Below are 20,582 nucleotides of genomic sequence, written 5' to 3'. Positions count from 1 at the left end.
ACTATTTGTGCCTTCAATGACTTTCTGTCCTTTACTTTTAGAAGCTGAACAATTCTATGAGTATACAGTAATTAATGTTGGAAAATACAGATTAAATCACTCAATCTGACCAGTGAATAATTGACCCTAGAGACCAGGAAAGTGCAAAGTTTAGACCTCAGCCTATGTTGTTAACTGATTTTAACCAGAACATCAGTACAGCCATTATAACTGGCATATAACTCTAGGTTAAAAAGAGGGAGGGGAAAACCAACCAGCCACCACTGTATTGTGCACATTGTGACAGGTTGGTGTCTGATGTTCTGGCAAAGCTGAATTTCTTGATGACCCGCAATTTCATCATTGGAAGGGAGAATGATCACTTGATCCAGGAAGACATAATTGCCTTCAGAGCTGTAACCTAGCAGAGCCGTGTTGCACAATATAACAGACTGTGCTAGATAACCCTGATGGTCTTTTCTCTTTTTTTTGTAAATCTTCATAAGTGACAAATGAAAATAATCTTTCAGGAAAATGAGAAATAGTTAGCTCAAATTTTATACATTCATTGATTTTGCTTTGCTTTAGAAAAGAGGAAACAGTTGGCATTACCAATCTTTTCATTCTGGCGAACATTTTTATCCTGTGCAAGCTGCAGGTCGGTGTTTTTTAATGAGAGACGTCGCTGTGTTTCAGCAAGACTATCTTCTGTCTGGTCCATTAACATTCTGTAATGATAAATGTCACAATGTTGCTGTTGGAGGAAGTAGGGCACTGCTCACTTATTAACTTAAAATACTTTGAGAAGTTTCAAACCAAACTAGATTAAACTCCTTTTTTCAAAGAGTCACATCAAAATAATGTGAATTTTTCCATTCAAGACTTAATTACTCCTTCCAATTTTAATAATTTATTAATTTCCAATCATATGCTCCCCAAATATGATCTATCAACAGCATGATTTCTGGGGTTATAAGTTCCAATGTCAAACATATTAAAAGCAAACATTATACAGAACAATTGGAAATGCTACTTCAATATTTTTAAATTAATTCATGGAAATGTGCCTGCTGCTCTTGTCCTTCTCAGTGGGTTGAGAGTATGGGTTTGGAAGATGATGTAACATATCTTGTACATGCTCCATAAGGCAGCCATTGTGGGCTGCTGGTGGGGAGTGTGAATGCTAAAGCAGTTGATGGAATGGTGCCGAGCTTCTTGAATGTTGTTGGAGTTATAATCATTCAGGCAAGTGGAGAAGATTACATCACATTCCTGATTTGTGCCTTGCAGATGCAGGGAAATCAGTGAGCCACTTGCTACAAAATATGCAGCCTCTAACTTGCTCTTGTAGCCGTAGTGCTTATGTAGCTGGTCCAGTCACGTTTCTGGTCAATGCTGATCCTGGGATGTTAATGGTGGGGAATTCAATGCCTTCAAACATCATGGGGAGGTGATTAGATTTTTCCTTTGTTGGACATAAACATTGCTTAGCACTTGTGTAATGCAAATGTGACTTGCCACTTATCAGTCTGAGACGGAATAGTGTTCAGGTCTTTCTGCATGCAAAGACTGCTTTATCATCTGAGATTTTCACCTGACCCCTATCAATTCCAATTTTGCCACAGCTTCTTCATGCTCTGCTCAGTCAAACTGCATACAAGTCAAAGACAGTCACTGCCACCTCTGGAATTCAGCTCTTTTCGGCTTGGAGCCCACATAGTCCAGGTCGAACCCAATCTATTAATGAATGAAGTGCCGACAGAGAGCACTGTCAATGATCACTTCCAAATTTTTCTAATAAGAGGGTAGACTGGTCCGACTGGTGGGATTGGACTTGTCCTGCTCTTAGTGAACAGGACATAACTCTGCCCTGAACACTCCTTCCAGCTGAAACAGAACCTAACCTCTTTCAATTTAGTACTGCATTTGCTGATTATAATGTAATTTCCTCTAAATTAGAGAAACCAAACACTCATTTCATTTTGTAAGCATGGCATTGAGCGTTTGATAGTTTGCCTTTTTAATTCCCCATATCGTCCTGGCCTCTCTGTCCTTGACCTCCGATGGTCAATGGAACTCAAGGAACGGAACTGCATTGTTCCATTACAACATAAAACACCCAATCCTTGATTTCAGTATATTCAGACTGAAACCACCGCTCCCATTTTTTCAGATAGCAGTTGTCAGTTATTTGATTTGATTCATTATTATCACATGTACTGGGATGTAGTGAAAAGTATTGTTTCTTGCGCGTTATACAAAGCATAGGGTACATAGGGAGAAGGAAAGGAGGGTCCAGAATGTAGTCTTGCAGTTACAAATAGGGTGAGGAGAAAGATCAGCTTAATATATGATAGGTCCATTCAAAAGTCTGATGGCAGCAGGGAAGAAGCTGTTCTTGAGTCGGATGATATGTGTTTTCGGACTTTTGTATCTTTTTCCTGACAGAAGGTGGTGGAAGACGGTCTGGGATGCATGGGGTCCTTGATTATGCTGGCTGCTTTTCCAAAGTAGTAGGAAGTGCAGATGGAGTCAATGGATGGGAGGCTGGTTTGCATGATGCACTAGGCTACGTTCACAACCATGTATAGTTTCTCGCGGTCTTGGTCAGAGCTGGAGCCATACCAAGCTGTGATACATCCAGATAGGATGCTTTCCATTGTGCATCTGTAAAAGTTGGTGAGACGCATAGTGAAAAAGCCAAATTTCCTTAGCCTTCTGAGAAAGTAGAGGTGTTGGTGGGCTTTGTTAACTATAGCATCAATGTAGAGGAACCAGGACAGATTGTTGGTGATCTGAACCTGAAGCTCTCAACTATTTCCACTTCATCACCGTTATGGTTCAGCTGTTTCCATTTATAGCTCCTCAGAACTCATTGTTACTTTATTTGTCCCATTACCACTCCACTTTACCCTGTACTGTCATTCCACCCCTTTTGTCTGTTATGGTTCAGGTCAGAAACTCCAAAAAGTGGTTTATGGAGCCTGCCTGGATCATAAGTTTTGCATCTTGAATTTGGCTAGGGTAAGCATGATAGGTTTAATTTCAGGCATGATTCAAATGACCCACTAGGGAGCTTTTATCAAACAAAGTTTATTTAAGAATATAGTTAACATGTATAGTAAGAATATTAGCAATAACTTCTATCAATCACAAACACAAAAACAACCACGATAATGTATAACCCTTAACGAATCCAGAAGCTGTTCCAATCAAACCAATCCCACAAACAAGACCCTTCAAACAGGTTTGATACAGCATATTGCTCACGTGATACTGGAATTGAGTCCTTTGGATGAAATCTGCTGTTCTCTGGATAGACTCGGAACAGTTTGAAGTCAGAACAGCTTCCCAAAACACCAGGGACTCAGGCAAGCCACCAACAGCAGATTCCCTCTTCAGAAAGGCAAGACCTTGTTTTCAGATAACCAGCAGAACTTCCAAAACCCAGGTAGAGAGAGAGAGACTTCTTTTCAGCATGATGCCCCTTCAACTAAAACTCAAACTAAACAGCAGCTCAACTGAACACGAAAGAACTCCTGTCACCTGACCTGCCAACCAATTTTTTTCCTAACAATTCAGAGTCATAAACATCCCAGTAAAAATAAACAAACCCCCATTTAAGCAGCAGTAAAAAGACTCTCGCAGACAAACCGGTGCCAAAATGACATCAGCTAAGGCTGTGAGCTGAGAAACACTGAAGCTACGAGAGCTGCAGAGATCATGATTGATAAAAAGAATCTTAGTTAAAGGTGCACTAACTTCACACATCATTTAATCACTTCTGCCCTCCACTTTATCATTGATCTTTGTTCTTTCTTTCCCTCTCTTTGCTCCTATTAAACCACCAGCCCTGTCCTCCCCAGTTCCACTTTCCCTGGCTATCTCCAAGCCTTAAAATCTGTGAAATCACGAGCTTCCAATTCTGATGAAAGGTCATCAAACATGTAATATTTACTACTGTACATGTTCTCCCCTTTAGAGATGCTGCCTGCCTGACTTGCTGAGTATTTCAAACATTTTCTGTTTTTATTTCAGATTTCCAGCACCTGCTATTTTTATTTTGATACATGTATCTGCGAAAATTGACGTTTGCTGATAAGTAATCAATTATACAATGTTGCATAAGAAAGCATGAAAAAAAATATTTTTTAGACTCTAATTAATACCAGTTCACTTTCCAATTGATTGTTTCTTGATCAGTGTACAGGGAGAAAAAAAAAGAAAAAAATACATATTTAAATTAAATCGTGATCAAACTAAAAACTAATGGAGAGATTTTGGGTATTGGTCTTCCCAAAAAGTATTAGGTGAGCAGAGTGTAAAATTGCTCTGCCCCAGGTTATGTGATTCTGTAAGAAAAACTAAGTTTTAGGAACATCAATAGTTTAAAATGGAACATGTCATACACAGTAATCTCCAATGAAGACATAATTTCACCTGATCTGGTTATTTTCCGCTCTCTGTCTGCACAGCTCATCTTCAGTATCAGATGACTTTCGAGCCAATATTTTGACTTCTTCCTCCAGAGAGGTTACACTATCTTTTAGACAAGTCAACCTCGATCGATGTTCCAATCTTTCATTTTCCAACTGAGAAGAGGAAAACAAGGTGAGATTGAGTGACAGAGCAAATGTGCTCAATGTAGGTGCAGGAACAGAACACAAGTGAGTAACCCAACATTACGATAAGGCTATGTGTTTAGCGGTGAAACTTTTTGTTATGACCCTCACTAACATGCTAGAGCAGTTCTTGACAAACACTGGCTTTTCAAACATTACTTTTTGGAGGCAATCTTACCAAAAAAATTCTAAGTCCAGAATGTGTGTCAAAACAGCAAAGTTTTAGATCCATTTTTTTTGGTGAGACCATCAGTCGAATCTTATGCACTCTGTGCAATAAAAAAAACTCCATCTGTTTTCCGCCAGTAGGGGGAGTGGGCAGGGCCTCAATCACTAGAAAGCCGGCTGAGAGCAGCAGAGATCTGTCGCTGTCTCTGCTGCTATCAGCTGGCCTCCGTGACCCAACACCCCCACCTTCCCCCGCGCTACTGTGGAGTCCAGCAGCCGTTCGCAACCCCCCTGCCCAGAATGATCATCACCCCTCCTCCCCCCACCGATCACCGTTGCAGAGCAACATTAGCCCACCCACACCCCCTCCCTCCCCCCACCGATCGCCGTTGCAGAGCAACAGATATAAGATGCTGGGTAAGATCTCACGAGCCGAGATGTCGGGCGCGAACCTTATTTCTTGGCTCATGTGCGATCTTACCAGCTCTCCCCTCCCATCGGCCGGTGGGGCGCAATGGTAAGATCACCCACTTTATGTTTACACAAACATTAGATTGCATTTGTTGTCATGGTAGAAACATAACTAAAGCACAGTCCAGAGCAGGTTTTATATATATTTTAGAAATTACAAATAGAGCATCAAACATTGAAAAAGTCTACATTACTGTGTGCATGGAACCCTTCAAGTCTTCTATTCTTTGCTCCAGATGCGACCTCTCATTAATTGCAGTCTCCTGGGAAATCTAATGCAACATTGAGACTATTAAGTATGAATAAACTAGATCTGATGTTATTTTCCTAATCAGTGTCATTCACAACTTCTATGCGACTTCACTATTCCTCTGTTACTTCAAAGGACAGAACACCTTGTAATTGTGCACATACACCGGAATTCTACCACCTCACCTGCCACGGAATCAGAGCGAGAGGGGGGCGGACAACGCAAATATCCATTGACCTCGGGCAGGAATTTCCAGTCTCACTCGAGCGGGGACGTAAAATTCCACCCGTAATGTCTGAATTTACACCCAGATACCAGCACACTAATATTTAATAAAATTCCATTAAATTATTCTCTTATCAGGTGTCCTCCATTTTAATTTAAGCAGATTAATGTCCCTGCTAAAGTATCATTAACCATTCAGCATGTGCTATACCATGACAATTCCAAAGCAAGAAAGAATTTAATGTTAATAATTAAACATTATGACATGAAAATATTAAGAAGGCAAAAGCGCAGGCTGTAGATACGACATTGCCAGCAATTACCCACAGAATGTGTCCTAGAGAGATTGTGAAAAGCATTTTCTCACAAAGGGCATAAATAATCCATTCACATACCGTGAGGATCCCAGGTTATCTACAACTGCTGTCAAATATACTGCTAATAGAGCCGTGTAAGTAAAATATTTGCCTGCATCACGGAGTCAGTGACTTCCAATCCTCCATAGATTTAGCCTTGTAGAGGAATGCCAAAGCATGTCAACCTTGCTCTGTGCTTGTACATCCCCATGTAGCTGAGCCTTGTCTAAACAATATTTATATTTTACATTCACCTATAGTGTGTGTTAAAACACCCCAATGTGCTTTACAGAAGCATTATAAAGCAAAATTAGACACTATGTTACATACGGATATGTTAGGGCTGCAGGTCAAAAGCTTTGTCAAAGAAGTACATTTTGAGTACTATCTCTGTAATAGAGGTTTCCAAATCCTTGTGGAGCAGTGTAACTAACTCCTCTGTCTGGGGCATTTCCACAGGATTGCTGTCAGCCAAAACCATAGTGACAGGTGCCTCTTCAGGCACAGGCAGTTCAGTTCTATCTGTTGCCATGGGAGGTGTTGGTTGTGCCTGCCACTGGACAGCCAGGTACTTCAGTGCTAGGACAGTCAGCAACATTCCCAGATGGTAATATAGCTTCTGATGGCAGTATTGGCTGCTGGGACAACTCTTGCGCCCTCAAATGGTCTATGTGTTTCCAGATGATTCTTCCTTCTACATCCACTTGATAAGACAGGGGGATCCAGTTTTGGATACAATGACTCCAAGGACCCAACTCGCCCCACTTCCAATATTCCTCACATACACACTTCATCCACTGAAAATAAATATATGAATCATGGTTAGCTTTCTGGCTGCTTTGGCTGGCCTCTATCCTCCCCAGCAAATTTGGAAACACGAGGCTCAGTCCCATTCTGAGATGACAGTTCATTAACAATTCTGCTGGCAGGACCCCAGTTGTTCCATGTGGAGTGGTCCTGTAGCCCAGAAGGAATCGTCATATTCTGGTCTCCAGAGTCCCTGACTGTTTTTTTAGGCCAGACTTGAAGGTTTGACTGGTTCATTCAGATAGTCAGTTGGTTGTTGGGTGGTAAGGCGCAGTCCTAATGTGCTTCATACCACTGAGGGCAGTGAAGTTCTGAATCTCAGCACTCGTGAAGTCTGTTCCATTATGACACTATGACTTCAGGTACTCCATGGGTGGAAAAACATTGGTGTAATTTCTTAATGTACAATGTCAGAGACTTCACCTCAAACACTTCCGTCCACTGTGAATGTGCAGCGACAAGGAGCAAAAGCATTGTGCCCTTAATGGCAGCACAGTGGTTAGCACTATTACCTCACAGCACCAGGGACCAAGTTTCGATTCCGGCCTTGGGTCACTGTCTGTGTGGAGTTTGCATGTTCTCCCTGTGTCTGCGTGGGTTTCCTCCGGGTGCTCCAGTTTTCTCCCACAGTCCGAAAGATATGCTGGTTAGGTGCGTTGGCCGTGCTAAATTCTCCCTTAGTGTACCCAAACAGGCACTTGAGTATGGCAACAAGGGGATTTTCACAGTAACTTCATTGCAGTGTTAATGTAAGCCTACTTGTGATACTAATAAATAAACGAACGTCAAATAGACCCCACAACATAATCAATATGAATTCGTACCTATAGCCAAGGGTGTAGCAGGCAACCTTTGTTGCAATTGGCACTTTTCACAGCGCTTGAGTAGGCTCTCAATGTTTGCTCAATTGCCAGGCCACCAGACATAACTCCTCACGAGCATCTTCATGTTAGATATCCATGGATGGGCACTGTGTAATTCAGCTAGAAGCAACTCTCTTTCTGGTACCATGATGCCATTTTGGCAACTCAACTCATCTTTCTGTGTAAAATATTGTTTCATCTTTGCAGAAACTGGCTCATTAGCCCAAACCACTAATATCCTGTGCCTCACTTTGGACAGCAGTGGATCCCGACTGGTCCAGTACTTGATCTGTTTTGCCAAGACTGGCAACATGTCTAAGAAACTCAACACCAGGACAATTTCCTGCAGTACTGGGGGAGGTGGAATGGTCTCTTGCAAAGGTAGGTGGCTAAGTGCATCCGTGTTCGCTGTGTGTGTTCTAGACTGGTGATTGAAGGTATATTCGTAGGCAGACAGGATTAACACCCAATGCTGAATTCTTGTCTTCTTCTTTAAAAAGACCCCAAAACAATAGTAAAGTGCCTACTGTACAAATACTGATGGAATTTCTTGACACCAAACACTATGGATAATCCTTCTTTCTCAATTTGTGAGTAGCCTTTTTCAGCTTCCGAGAGGGTTCTTGAGCCATACCCTATTGGCCTTTCAGATCCGACATCATATGGAAAGGCGTCACAGGTTAACGCCAATTGCTTGGATGGGTTGAAATGCACCAATAAACTCGATGAATATAACAATTGCTCCACTCTGTTAAAAGTTTCTCTCTGGAACATCTTCCAAAACCAATGCTGGTGCTTCTTTAGCAGCATATGCAAGGCGACCAATAATGCTGACAAATTTGGTAGAAAATGCTCATAGTAATTCTCCATTCCTAAGAATTACTTGAGCTCAGATGTGTTCCTGGGGACTGGTGCCTCCTTTATCGCTCTGACTTTGTCTTCCATGGGGTATAATTCTTGTGCAACTATGCGATACCCCAGATAGGCTACCTCAGTGTTTTGAAAAGTATATTTCTCCTTCTTGAGGCAAACTCCAATCTCTTGAAATCTCTTTAGCACCACCTTTAAGTTAGTTAGGTGCTCAGGTTCTGTCGATCCAGGTATCAAAACATCATCCAGGTAATCTACAACTTGTGTCAGTCCTTGCAATAGATTTTCCATTTTCTCTGGAAATAGCACATGCTGATAACACCAAACGGCAGGCACATATGCTGGAACAAACCTTTTTGTGTGTTTATCATAGCATAACTTCAAGAAGCATCGTCTAATTCAAGTTGCTGATGTGCGTGATTCATGTCCAGTTTTGTACAAGATTGACCTCCAGGCAGCTTTGCACTCAGGTCTTCAATCTTTGGGATTGGAAACTACCTAATTTAGCAGTCTGATTAACTGTTAATTTGTAATCTCCACAGATGCAGATGGTTTTGTCAAGCTTTATCACGGTGACTATGGGTGCTGCCCACTCTGCAAATTGAAGTAGCTGAATAATACCCCGTTCCTCTAATCTCTTCAATTCCGTATCTAACCCTTCTCACAAGGCATATGGAATTGGTCTTGCTCCAACAAAAAAAAGAGGGTTGCCTCTGGATCTACATAGATCTTCATCAGAGGCCCTTTATTTTACCTAATTCATCGCAAAAAATGTTATACTTCTTCATTAACTCAGGCTGTCCACCTTCGCACATTTGGAAGATCTCCATCCAGTTTAACTTGAGCCAATTACAGTCCAAAAGACTTGGGCCCTTGGCCTGACATTTATTATGAGGAACTGAATGGACTGCTGTCAATAGTTCACAGTGTTGTTCAAACCTGTGTGTTTTAACCTCTGTAGCGAATATAAAGACACAAAGTTGACTTGGAATACTTAAACAACAGTAAATACTTCAATGCATAAACCAAATACTCACTATGTTACTTTACTTAACTTAAGGTTGCAATTAAAACCTGGCCAGGATTTTGTTGTCACATAGAATCAGTCCTTTGTCCTCTTCTTCTTGGTGTTGTCCCTCCTTATGAGCTTGGTCCCCAATTCTTCACACTGCCTTTCTGAATCGGCTCTTTGTGTTAGCAGAGTTAAAACTCCAAACGTTCCTCAGTAACCAGCCAATGAATTGATCAGAAACCCCAATTGCATTGTTCAATTAGGTCAATCAAATTGATCACTTGAGACCTCATCATATTTAGGCCTCTTAAGTGCATATTGTTTACATTCCAATGCCCAGATAAAGGAACACTGGCTCCAAAAGTCTATAAAGAACTCCCTGCCAAGGAGAAACTGTTAAATCTGACACCTTGTATCCTCTGACAAGTTCCAGGCCACTGGCCACAAGAAATCCCAGCATAGTGAAAAAACAGCTTTAACCAAAAATCAGGGTTTGCTTGATTGAAGATCTTTCGGCATATTAAAAGTTAAATCTCTGCAGACCAGTCAACCACAACAGGCCCTTTATCTTGCTGGCTTCTGCTGTGTAAGTTGCTAGTTTTGCTGCAGTACCCCTCAAACTTAATGGCTGGACTCCTTCTTAAATATTGAAATGTGTGTTCTCCTATCACAATGATAGAGGTGCCCGTTTCAACTTCCATCTTTAAGGGCCTACCATTTATCAAAAACATCACATTAATGGGGCCACCTTGCCCGCTTTCAATTTGAACAATGAGTGAATATTTAAATCCTTAGAACTGGACTCTTCCATACTTGTGATGTACTTAGTAACTCGTTACTGGGTCTATGCAATGATCACCACCATTTACATTGATTGCCTTTGTCTTCTTGCCTACCACAACTTTGTAAATCACCCCCTCACCCCCGCCGCACTCAGTAAACTTGACTTACTTTTATATTGGTACCTTAAGTGACCTTTCCTGTGGCAGAAAACACATTCAGCCTCTTTTATACCTGCAGGTTTCATGGTAGTGATTAGTCCCACACCAGTAACACTCTATTTCAATCCTAGGATTGATTGGTTCTTTTAAATCTTCTCTCACTATTCATGGATGCATTTGCTTCCCATTTTAAAATTACACCTTCGTTTATGGCGCCACTACTGACTGCAGCTTCCTGCCCTAACTGGTGACCCCCACCTCTGAAGCTCCTGTACACACTTCTCAGTGCTCTTCATCGCCAATGCCTCCTTGAAATTTATATCTGCCTCTGCTAATAGCTTCATTTGGATGGCCTCATTATTTACCCCACAGACTAAATGGTCCCTCAGCATTTCATTGAGAGTAGTGCTCTGAGATCGGTCTTAACTTGGTAATATAAGTTTCAATAGTTTCCCTAGTAATTCTCAAGTAATTCTTCCAGCTGAGTTAAACTTAAATTGCTGCAATATTATGGATGGTTTTGGGTGATAGTGTGGTTTCACCAATTCAGTTATCTCAGTGAATGACTTGGAGTTGGGTGTGTTTGGCGATGTGAGGCTGCATGTTAAATTGTAGGCCTGGGTCCCACACACGCTCGCAGAAGGATTGCCTCTCTCTTCCCATTCTCTTCTATTCCATCAGCCTGAAAATGGTAGCCCAAACATTCAATGTCCTGCATTCAATCCTCCACAGAGGCATTAAAAGGATCCATCCGTCCGAATAGAGGCATATGCAAACGGTCTTCTGTTTCTCAACTTGAACTGAACTTCAGTGTGACTTTATACTCACACTCTTAGGACCACTTTTTTTCTCTTTTATCCTCATTGCCAATGTAATAATTCCTCTTCACCAGTTAGGGAAATAACAACTGCAACTTTTATTTACATATAGCCATAATACAGAGGCTTTCAGCCTCATGGCTGCCAATCAGCTCCCGAGAAGGTTTTGGACCAGAAACCCAAGCTCACCAGGGTGATTGATCCTCCACCCTTATTGGTTCCCCGGGTGATGCTTACTCCACAGATTGATCCTTGAAGGGACAATCACCATAATCTAAAAAGAGGAAAGGGGTATGGGGAGTTTTACTGGGGGAATTCCAGAGCTCAGGGACAAAGCAGCTGAAAGCACAGCCATTAATGATGAAATAATTAATTTGGAAGATTTGCACTATCAAAGACCAAATTAACATTGGCAGGAAGCCCATGGCAGAATTACACACCTCTAAATTACATTCTGGTTGGCACATTAAGGTAACAAAACTCAACTTTATTAAAGGCTGTAAAATAATGTAGTACAGGTTGGCCAAGTGTACTGCTTGACAGAAGATATATATTACGTAATATTTGCAAAATACAAACACGGTCTGAAAATCCTGACATTATGGTGTGAAAGTATATGCATTGTAAAAGTGACATAATGCAGACTGAATGTGATAACCAGCTAATTTTCTATACTTAGATATTTCTACCTGCCCAAAGTTAACAAACCTCATGGAAAAGTTAGTACAAAAGATGTAATTGGTATGTAAATATAAACAAAGGTTGATCATCGTGGAAAGCATGCATTTTAATCAAAACATGTTTTTAAAATTCCAGGTTAGAAATAGGACAATTTCAAAATATGGACCACAGACACAGTAGAGTCATGGGAGCAGATCCATTTCATTTTGTGTGGGCAGGAATGGAGTATGAGGTGTAATTTCATGCAGAATAAAACAAAATAAAGTGATAAATGATATGAAAAGCCATGAGACCCCTCATTCCTGTCTCATCCCTGTTCAAATAACTGAACAGAGGAGGAAGGAATCAAACATTAAAGATACAGTTGCAAGCAGACCTCAAGGATAATGGTTGTAAGATGAAATATCATGCCTTTGCTCAGTTTAGGCCGTTTCCCACATTTAAGGCCAGGTAGTTAACAGACTTAGAGAAACCATTTTCATAATTCCTTACCAAATCCTACATATCTGAGAATTAGATGCAAGGTTCTTATGAGCTTTTAGGATCAATGTTATGTAAATAGAATGAATAATTATTAGACATATATGCCAGAACTTTACCAGCACGCTCGTCCTGATTCGGAGGCGGGCGAGGCTCGCAGAACGGCATTCTCCATTGGCCTTGGGTGGGATCCTACAAGCCTCGGGCGGGTGAGGTGGTAAAATTCCGGCAATACTGTTTCTAGCTGTCCATAAGCAGTAAAAGGGATTACCTAATAATTATCACCTAACAACAACGCTAATGTCTTGTTTGGCTGAATAAATCATTTTCGGTTTAAATTGTGCTTTCCCTTACCTTCAATCGTTCACGAAGACTGTCTCGCTCCGTGGTCATCCTCCGCAAATCTGCAACAGCTTCATCACGCTCACATTCTAAACGTCGCAGTATATCCTGCGCTGTCAGGCTGTTTTTCGGAGATCTCGGAGACTTGGCAGCATCCCTGCGTAGTCTAGTGAGCTCTTCCTGGGCCTGGGTTATTTTATGCAATTAGCATAACAAATATTTTTTTAAAAGCATCAATTCTTGCAAATTCATAATATGTCCCAAACACAGAGTTACACTGGAAATGAACTCGTCTTCATCAGCAGTTAGAAAACACAAATACTTGCAAAAGTATACAGAAACTCACAGTTACACCTTAAATCACACCACCCTCACAACGAAGGCTTTGCATCTCGCACCATGAAATCCAAGCCTTTGATCATTCTGGACCTTGTTAAGAATCACATTAATGTCTTGCTCTCAGCATTTCTATTAAGATGCTGCATGCTTCAGCTACAACCCGCCCAGCCACCTCCATTGTTTCTTATTTAACCAGTAGGTATCCACGTTTTGAAACATCACCAAATTATATACTATAGTTTTATTCTAAACAAAAGCCTTGCTTTAATTTATTAAATTTAGTTTTATGCTTCAGGTCTTGTAATATAGTTCATAGTCCTACTCTAACCCTACTTATCTATGTTTATTTTATACATCAAATAAGCACATCTTACTCTCGCCTCACTAAATTCCCACATTCACCGAGCCTGAAGTTCCTTAAAACACCAATCAGTGTTGGATTTTCACTCTATTCCCAGTTTCTTACCTGAAATCCCATCTCACCTGACCTTCTGACTCAGGGAGTTCTTGTCAGGGGATGTAGTCCTTCGGGAGTGGGGAAAATCACATGCATGGGGTTAGTTGGGAGGTGGGGTGGAAGTGGGGGAAATAGAATGGAGGGAGACCTTTGGGATGTCGGGGGAGTATCCTACGGGTTGTTGTAGGTCTGTGCAATAGTTACCCAGAAGTTAAAAGACGTTTAAGTTCTTTTTTTTTTAGGTAATTACTGATGTAACAGTCTGAAGTTTGTGATTTAAAACACATTTGCAGATGGCTGCCAGTGCAGGACAAGTGCCCTGGGGAAATGTGCACTTCTGGGCAATTGCCCTGCAGATTTTACCTGTGAACTTCCGAAGGGGGTTCGCCAGTACATCTTTGGGGTAACTCCCCCCAATACAATGCCCTGGAGCTCGGAAGTTAGGCCTCAAATTCTTTTTCACTTAGTGAACTCTGCACTCAGGTGAAGCTGCTCTGTGTTAATACATTAATTCACTTATTGTTTTCCTTATCCCGATTACATTTTTAATTCCCTGGCTCTTAGTTTAAACCAATGCCCTGTGAGAAAGAAAAGAGAAATAAATACCCACCAGACAATCACTTACCTACCTTTCCCATGAAGTCATATCTTGATTTCTTTTTTGAATTTTTGATTTGAATGCAGTCCATTCATTTCAAACTAGCTGCTGATATCCCACTCCAGTTTCGTTCAGCGCACATGATTCCTGGTCAAGGCCAGCTCTGCTGTCGCCGTTTACATCCCTCTCTCCAAGCTTGCTCATCTCCATCTTTCTCTTTGAGCAATGTTTGGGGAGAGTGAGTGGAGATGTGGGAGATGAAGAGAAAAAGATAGAACACAAAGAAAGGCAAGAAGTTCAAACAAACTCCTGTAGCTTGGGAGGAGTTGTTAAGCTCAGAATAGAAAGGCCTGAATTCAGTATAGAGTTGGCAGTTCAGGCTGGGTATGTTTCTTGAAGATTTGATCATGTGACACTCAGCCACATCATATCTGCAATTTATAAATTTTATTGCATCCACCATATTTAGGTTAGGTCCCTTTAGTCAAGTGCAAGTGCCTAAAGGTGGTTCCTTTTCCAAATCTTACTTAAACAGACTTGGGGAGAGAGGTGGGAAATGGAATCACCAGTTGCTCAAGAAAAGAACATGAAATGAGTGGGTAAATTGACAGCGCACCAAATTGGAGATGGTTGTCACATTTCCATGTTCGCCACTTCCCATCCAACTTAGTTAACCTGTTTTAAAAATTGACACATTCTCTGCATCTCCCTAATATCTCTCTCCGGCACCTTGCAGTCCTCTTTAAAATTCAAATTATTTCTCTCATACCCCTTTTTAGACATTATTTCCTTGATCCCCATATTCAAATGAGAGAAACCCTAACTCCCAGCCACAGAGAATTCAACGACCTCTCCTTGACATTCAATGGCAATACCATTGCTAAATCCCTCACTATCACCATCCTGGGGATACCACTGACCAGAAACTGAACTGGACCAGCCATATAAATAGTGTAGCTACAAGAGCAGGTCAGAGACTAGGAATTCTGCAGTGAATAAGTCACCACCTCACTCCCAAAGTTTGTTGACTACCTGCAGTGATAGCAGTGGGCACCATCTACAAGATGCAAGCAGCAACTAATCGGGGCTCCTTTGACAGCACCTTCCAAACCTGTGACCTCAACCACCTAGAAGAACAAGGGCAGAAGATGCATGGGAACATCACCACTGGCAGATTTGCTTCCAAGGCACCCACCATCCTGACTTGGAACTATGTAACTGTTCCTTTACTTTCCCTGGGTCAAAATCCTGGAATTCCCTCCCCAATAGCACCTTGGATGTACCTACATGGACTGCAACAGTTCAAGAAAGCAGCTCACCACCATCTTCTCAAGGGTAATTAGGGGTTTGCATCAAGTACTGGCTTTGTCAGCGATGCTGACATTCCGTGAACAAATAGATTTTAAAAATTGCCCACTAAGAAGACAGCTCCTCAATCTGCACATAAACTGCGATGTGGGAGAAGGCGTGTGGAGGTAAGGGATGAGGAAATTGGAATGTGTCCACTGCAGCCAAGTACAATACAAAGGAAATCACTGTGGATACTGATGATCATAAAGTACAGAAATACTTAGCAGGACTGTAGCATCTCTGGAGACAGAAAGTTAAAATTTAGTTAAAGGGCATCAACCTGAAGTGTTAACTTTGCTTCTGAGTCCACAGATTCAGCATTTTCTGTTTTTTGTTTTATTTCCATCCATAATTTGGAACATAAGGAAAAATTGCCAACCACAATCTGCAAAACAAAGAGCACTAGGGCAACCGTGCCAGCAAGGGGGGGGGGGGGGGGGGGGCGGGGAACAAGGCTGCTATTGTTGGAGATGTAATAAAAATCCAGATAAAACAAATCTAGATATATATATCTCGCTGACTTAAAACAGCCAGAATGTGTAAGATGTTGAGTGATATGCTCTGCACAAAATATTGAAAAATGTGCCAGATCTCTCTGTATCAAAAACTTCAAATGGAAGTTTGAATCAATTTGTCTACAGGTGTGATTTAAAATTTAAGACAGTTGTCAGATAAAAGGTTGGGGCTGATATAGATTATTATAAATGAATGTCAGGCAGGTTTTTTTCATCCACATTAAGAACTATAGTTCAAGAGACATAACATTGACAAAACTGGACTAGCCTCATCAGCATTAGCCAGAGTTTTACCGGGAATTAACTGATAATGTCCAGTTTCAGTTATACATGTCTCTTGGACTGTGGTTCTGTACAATGATGAGAAAATATCTCTCAGACAGGATATAATTGGATGGGATTTTACGGCCCCGCTCATCCCAAAACCGTAAAATCCCACCCGAGGTCAACAGACCTTTCCATGTTCCGCTTCTCACCCGCTCAGATTCCCGTGGCGGGCGGGGTGGCAAAATTCCGGCCGATAAGTCACTCTTCCACTAGGGGAAGAACACAGATGGAGCCATTCATAAGCCCACTTATTTTAGTTAGTGTAGCAAAAGGTCCCAGCTGCTGCAACATATATACACGATTAACAAAAAGTTCTGAATGACCAGAGACACCAACTGATTGGATCAGATTAGTCAACAGGAAAGTTGAAGGTAAAGTGCTGGTTTTCATTGACAATGTCCCTACACAGACAAATATCTTCAAATCAGTCACCGTGCACTCTCTCTCCACCACTGTTCCCCCGTTCACCAACCCAATGCAATGGCCAATGGACTATGATATTATTCAGTGCTTCAACTCCGAGTACAGAAAGTTCCTGCAAAGGCAGATGATAAGAGTTCATAGACCACGATAAAGATATCCAGCAAGCCATACTCTCCCCACATTAAGCATAGGAGCAGGGGTCAAGGGCGTCTTTTGTGAACTGCTTTAAATGTGTTGAATGGTCTGCAGAAAGTAGTGCTCTCTGTTAGAGAAGAATGCAATAGTTGGGAATTTCAGAAACAGGAAGCAGAAAACTGAATTTGAAGAAAACCAAGCAGCTACAAACAACAAGAACATTACTGAATTAGTGAGATTCAGTTGAGGGAGGGTGTGGAAACCGCTGGTGGCAAAGATTTGGAAGGCATAGAACCAGTTATTCCTTCACTGGGTGAATTCAGGAAATGTGAAACTCAACATCCATTATCCGGAACTGAAGATCTTTTTGGACTGGTTACGATGATAGAAACAACCTGCATTGTGAAAAACATGAATATAAAGGAACAATCTATGGTGTATCGTCATTTTTTAAAAATCAGATGTTCAACTCAACCTGGCTGTTCCTTCATTTTCCGAATGCAGCAAATCATCAAACTCTCCCAGCGTCAGTAGCCTGATTTTTTTCAGCTGGTCTCGAGAGGGTATGTTTAAGGGAAGATCAACTGTATTATTGTTAGGTGGAGTTAAGAGCAAGCTCTACTGTCATGCTCCAATCACACATTTGCTGCTAAAGATCACCATCAAGGCTTGTACATCAATGAAACACTACAGGGTGATCTCTGCTTGTGGAAGCAAAGTCAGGGAAGAAGAAATGGGCTTCTGGAGTTACAGAACACATTTGATGCACAGCAACAAGTTACAGAAGAGTTTGATCAAGTTTGTGTATAAAAATAGACACCAATATTAAAATATCACACACAAAAGACAATGAATGTAATAATGTTGTTACTTACCTGCTCATACAAGAGTTTGCTTTGGTCTCTTTCTGCAGTTAAAACTTTGACATTTGCTTGAATTTCTGCCATGTGCCTTTCATATTTATTTAACATGGCTTGAAGATCATCACGCTCTTTAATAATGCACATGAGTTCAGACTCATAGCTTCCTCCCTGATTTTGAAAAACGACAGAAAGTAAACTGATCATCAAGAAGCCAGAAAAGAGTACAATACTTCCTGCATGAATGTTACTTTTCTCTTTCAGAAATCAAACCAATCAATGGGCTTTTAAATATACAAGTGCTGCCAAAAGTCATAGATACCTTCTAAGGCTCTTCAAATGCTTTTGGAATTAGTGTAGATCATGAGAAAGCATTTCCTCCAGTTGGGAGTCCAGGACTAGGGAGTATAATCTATAAATTAGAACCAGACCTTTCAGGATTGAAATTCGGAAACAATTTCACAAAAAGATGGTAGAAGCCTGGAACGCTCTTCCAACAATGGCACCTGATGCTGGATTGTTAATTTTAGAATTGAAATTGATAGGACTTTTGTTAACCAAAAGGTACAAGGGATATGGGACCAAGGTAGTTAAGTTGCAGATCAACCATGACCTCAATGGTAGAAGTTTGCGACTCTTTTCCACAAATGGCAATTCATGCCATATCACCTGTTAATTTGAGAACTGATATATAAATGCAAATTTCTTGGTGGTACAGTGGTTAGCTCTGCTGCCTCACAGCGCCAGGGACCCGTGTTCGATTCCCGGCTTGGGTCACTGTCTGTGTGGAGTTTGCACATTCTCCCTGTGTCTGTGTAGGTTTCCTCCGGGTGCTCTGGTTTCCTCCCACAGTCCAAAGATGTGCAAGTTAGGTGAATTGGTCATGCCAAATTCTCCCTTCATTGCAGTGTTAATGCAAGATTACTTGTGACTAAGAAGTAATAATATTTTACTGGCAAGTCTCCCATACATTTCTTACAACAATTCATAAATTTTATTAGAAAAGCCATGTTTTATTAACTAGATCAATATGGATACATAATCTATCACATTTGGGAGTACTGGGATCAGGTCTCAGGGTCTAGTAGTAATTTTGGGAAGGGGAGAACCTAGGATCTTGAACCCAAGAACCAGGAAAACTGCAGATTAGATTTGGGTAACATTGGGGCAGCTCCCAGGATATGAGATCACTGGGTGATCAATCCTGGCTTCTGAGAGCTTTCTTTAAGGGTGAAGTTCACGGATCTGGAAATAATTCTAGACATTCCTGGGACCAGGCAGAACTGGAACATGATCTAGGAATTTCTGACCAAAAGATGTCCAATTCGATCATTATTTTCTCTAGTTAGCAGCTCTGTTGGCATTGTTGACTGCTCTACATTGCACAGAAAGTTTGGTAGTTGAGTTCACTAAACACGTAGACCATGCTGAATACCCTTGAACTCTCAGTTCTCAGCCCTGGTCACCCTGCAGCCACATCTCTGTAAAGACAATCAGGCCATGCTTATTTACTTCTATTTGTGACATCAATTCATCTACCTTCTTGCAAATGCTGTATACATTCAGATAAGAGTCCGTTTAATTCTGACTTATTCTTGCCATCTCTAGCCTAAACTGCTGGTGCACTCTTATGCTTATCTGTTCCATCCCTTCCTGACACACTTGGATAACCATTTCCCTTATTGCTATCCTGCTCTCTTACTTTCTCCTCTCTTTTTAATTTCTCACACCGTCCCTCACTCCCACTATTTAGTTTAAAGCCCTTTTGACTGCCCTAGTCCCCAGTATGTTTCAGGTGAAGACCATTCCACTGGTACTACTCCCATTTTCCTCCATACTGCTGCCAGTGCCCAGGAAACAAGACCCATTTGTTCCACACTAATTTTTAAGACATGCATTTAATTCTCTAATCTTATTTACATGCGCCAATTTGCTTGTGGCTGAGGTGGTAATCAGAGATTATCTATTACCTTTGAGGTTCTGCTTTTTGAATTTAGTCACTAGCTGCTCATTTTTCAGAACCTCCTTCTTTGTCCTACCTATATCGTTGATACCAATCTGGACATGACCACTGGATCCTCCTCCTCCCACTGCAAGTTCCTCTCCTGTCCACAGCAGATGTCCTTAACCCTGACACTAGGCAAGCAACACAGCCACCTGGACTCACGCTCTCAAATGCAGACAACAGCATCAATCCCTTTGACTACACTGTCTCCTATCACTACCACATGGCTTTTCATTCCCCATACCTGAATGGCATCCTTCGGCATGGTGCCATGGTCAGTCCCTTCATCCACCTTGCAAGTCCTTTTCATCCACACAGGTATAAAGCACTTTGTACCCGTTGGATAAATACAGGGGCTGAGGCTCCTCCATCACTACACGATGGTTCCCCTTACCTGTCCGATTCTCTGCCACACACCCTGCTTCCCTGACCATTGACCAACTCTAAAGTTCTACCTAACCTAAGAGGAGTGACTTTCTTCTGGAACAAAGCATCCAGGTTACTTTCCCTATCGCTGAAGCTGACAATGTCCGCGACCCAGACTCCAACTCCGCAACTGGGAGACAAAGTTGCTTAAACTGCAGACAAGATTGTCTGAAATTGTAGTGCATTCCCTACATTCCCACATACTGCAATCATGATGTACCACCAATCCTGTCATTTTTGTCCAACTGTATATATTTAATTC

General features: G+C 41.4%; 1 protein-coding gene across 1 annotated transcript in view; it reads right to left on the bottom strand.

The window, feature by feature from the left end:
• The window catches only part of tsga10 (testis specific, 10), a 97,898-nt gene that overhangs the window by 38,660 nt on the left and 38,656 nt on the right, over positions 1-20,582 (bottom strand). The window contains exons 7-11 of the mRNA XM_078221464.1: positions 17,905-18,060; positions 12,898-13,071; positions 5,435-5,512; positions 4,420-4,571; positions 592-707 (exon numbers count right to left, since the gene is read on the bottom strand). Coding sequence (XP_078077590.1) covers positions 592-707; positions 4,420-4,571; positions 5,435-5,512; positions 12,898-13,071; positions 17,905-18,060 — 676 coding nt within the window. The remainder of the gene's footprint in view (positions 1-591; positions 708-4,419; positions 4,572-5,434; positions 5,513-12,897; positions 13,072-17,904; positions 18,061-20,582) is intronic.

Source organism: Mustelus asterias, chromosome 10, assembly GCF_964213995.1.
Source record: "Mustelus asterias chromosome 10, sMusAst1.hap1.1, whole genome shotgun sequence".
Lineage (NCBI taxonomy): Eukaryota > Metazoa > Chordata > Chondrichthyes > Carcharhiniformes > Triakidae > Mustelus > Mustelus asterias.
This window is presented reverse-complemented; position numbering and strand designations above follow the sequence as displayed.